At 52.0% G+C, this 2,161-nt stretch overlaps 1 protein-coding gene across 1 annotated transcript in view; it reads left to right on the top strand.

The window, feature by feature from the left end:
* Positions 1 to 2,161, top strand: part of Ldlr (low density lipoprotein receptor) — a 27,420-nt gene that overhangs the window by 11,659 nt on the left and 13,600 nt on the right. The window contains exon 4 of the mRNA XM_050125486.1: positions 559 to 942. Within this exon, the coding sequence (XP_049981443.1) occupies positions 559 to 942 (384 nt within the window). The remainder of the gene's footprint in view (positions 1 to 558; positions 943 to 2,161) is intronic.

The raw sequence follows: 2,161 nt of genomic DNA, 5'->3' as shown, positions 1-2,161 counted from the left end.
ATTAGCAACCTATATTTCCTAATTATACATTACATTTTAAAATGAACTACACAATCACAATACCTTAATCAAGATCAAAAATACATATACATATAACAAAACTGACCTTAAAATCCATACCCATGCAAATGATTCATATCTATATCATATCCCCCTTTAAATGTAAAAGAACATTTATAAACAATATTTGGGAACATGGGTGTAGTTTTTTCTCTCCAAACTGCTTCCTGCTGAATGGGGGCGCTGGTAATCAGATCATTTAGGGTGTAACCAGAAGCACTAAGATGTAACTCAGCCCTGTGTGAAAAACCCCAGGAAGGGGCTCAGGTGTGGCTCAGAGGTAGAGAGCTGACTTGATACTTGATCGTGTGAATGAGGAAACTGAGGCAGAGAAGGCTGTGCAGCAGTTTCCCAGGCCCTGGCCTGCTACCACCACGGCTCTCCAAGCCTCTGCTAAAGGGGTTGTTTTAAGCACAAGGATCCTGTCTACGAATGAACCCATGTGTGGTAGCCTGGGCCATGGCGTGACAGGACGCTCTCCTCCCTGTGCACTCCCAGCCCCCAAGACGTGCTCCCCGGATGAGTTCCGCTGCCAGGACGGCAAGTGCATCTCCCAGAAGTTTGTGTGTGACCAGGACCGAGATTGCCTGGATGGCTCTGACGAGGCCCACTGCCAGGCCACCACCTGCGGCCCCGCCCATTTCCGCTGCAACTCCTCCAGCTGTATCCCCAGCCTGTGGGCCTGCGACGGGGATGACGACTGTGAGGACGGCTCCGACGAGTGGCCCCAGAACTGCGGGGGCCGCGACACTGCCTCTGTCCCCAGCAGCGGCCCCTGCTCCTCCCTGGAATTCCACTGTGGCAGCAGCGAGTGCATTCATCGCAGCTGGGTCTGTGACGGCAGTGCGGACTGCAAGGACAAGTCGGACGAGGAACACTGCGGTGAGGCTCTCGAAGGGAGGCGAATGGCTCTCCGGCCCCGTATGGGTGCATTGGGGCTTAGCAATATGAGATTGCCCGGAAAGAAGGGTGAGGGGCAGGCTCAGTAGTTAAAGAGTGCCTGCTGTCAGAGCATCAAGTCCTGAGTTTGAATTGCTCAAGGCTGCAACCCTGGTACTGTGGGATGTGATGACAGGAGAGTTCCTGGGGCTTACTGGCTGCCAGGCTGGCTCCAAGCTCAATGAGAGACCCTGACTCAAGGGAACAAGGAGGAGCTCTGCCAGAGTGTCTTGGAGAGCATACCTGCATGTGCACACACACTGCACAGCGTTGTGTAAATAGAATTTCAGCCATAACCAAAGACAAGGGCTGGGTGTGGCAGCGTCTGCCTGTAGAAGCAGGTGTGTCTGTGAGTTCAAGAGCCAGGACAACCAGGCCATGTCTCAGAAAACATTGTTTTTTTCTTTCTTTGGAACAATGAGTTTTTTCGAAGGGCCGGGTCCAGGGCTTACAGAAGGAGGAGTTTTTTGGGGTGGGCATGCAGCTTCGGTGGTGGTGAGTCCACGATCATCATGCAGGTAGCCTGGCAGCAGAGAGCTCACACAGAGCCGCAGCGATTGCTGAGTGCTCATGTCTAATCCACAAGCAGGAGGCACAGAGAGAGATATAACTGGGAAAGCTGAGTCTTTTGAAACCTCAAAGCCTGCACTGACCTCCTAGTCCTTCCCAGACAGTTCCACCGGCTGGGGACCAGGTATTTAAACATACAAGCCTGTGCAGGCATGTCACATGTTCACACGCCACATTGCATATGCGTGAGGCCAGGGTTCAGTTCCCTGAGTGATTTATTTAAAAACGAAATTGTTAGTGGTGGTGGCATGCAGCAGAGGCAGGTGGATCTCTGCGAGTTTGAGGCCAGCCTGGTCTGCAGAGTGAGTTCCAGGACAGCCAAGACTACACAGAGAAACCCTGTCTCAAAAAAACAAAAAAATAAATAATAGATACAAAATTATTATTGAGTCGGGCAGTGGTGGCGCACACCTTTAATCCCAGCACTTGGGAGGCAGAGGCAGGCGAATCTCTGTGAGTTCGAGGCCAGCCTGGTCTAGAAGAGCTAGTTCCAGGATGGTTCATGCCTTTAATCCCAGCACTTGGGAGGCAGAGGCAGGCGAATCTCTGTGAGTTCGAGGCCAGCCTGGTCTAGAAGAGCTAGTTCCAGGAT

This window comes from Alexandromys fortis, unplaced genomic scaffold (genome assembly GCF_014885135.2).
Source record: "Alexandromys fortis isolate MF-2015 unplaced genomic scaffold, M_Fortis_MF-2015_v1.1 scaffold_242, whole genome shotgun sequence".
Lineage (NCBI taxonomy): Eukaryota > Metazoa > Chordata > Mammalia > Rodentia > Cricetidae > Alexandromys > Alexandromys fortis.
This window is presented reverse-complemented; position numbering and strand designations above follow the sequence as displayed.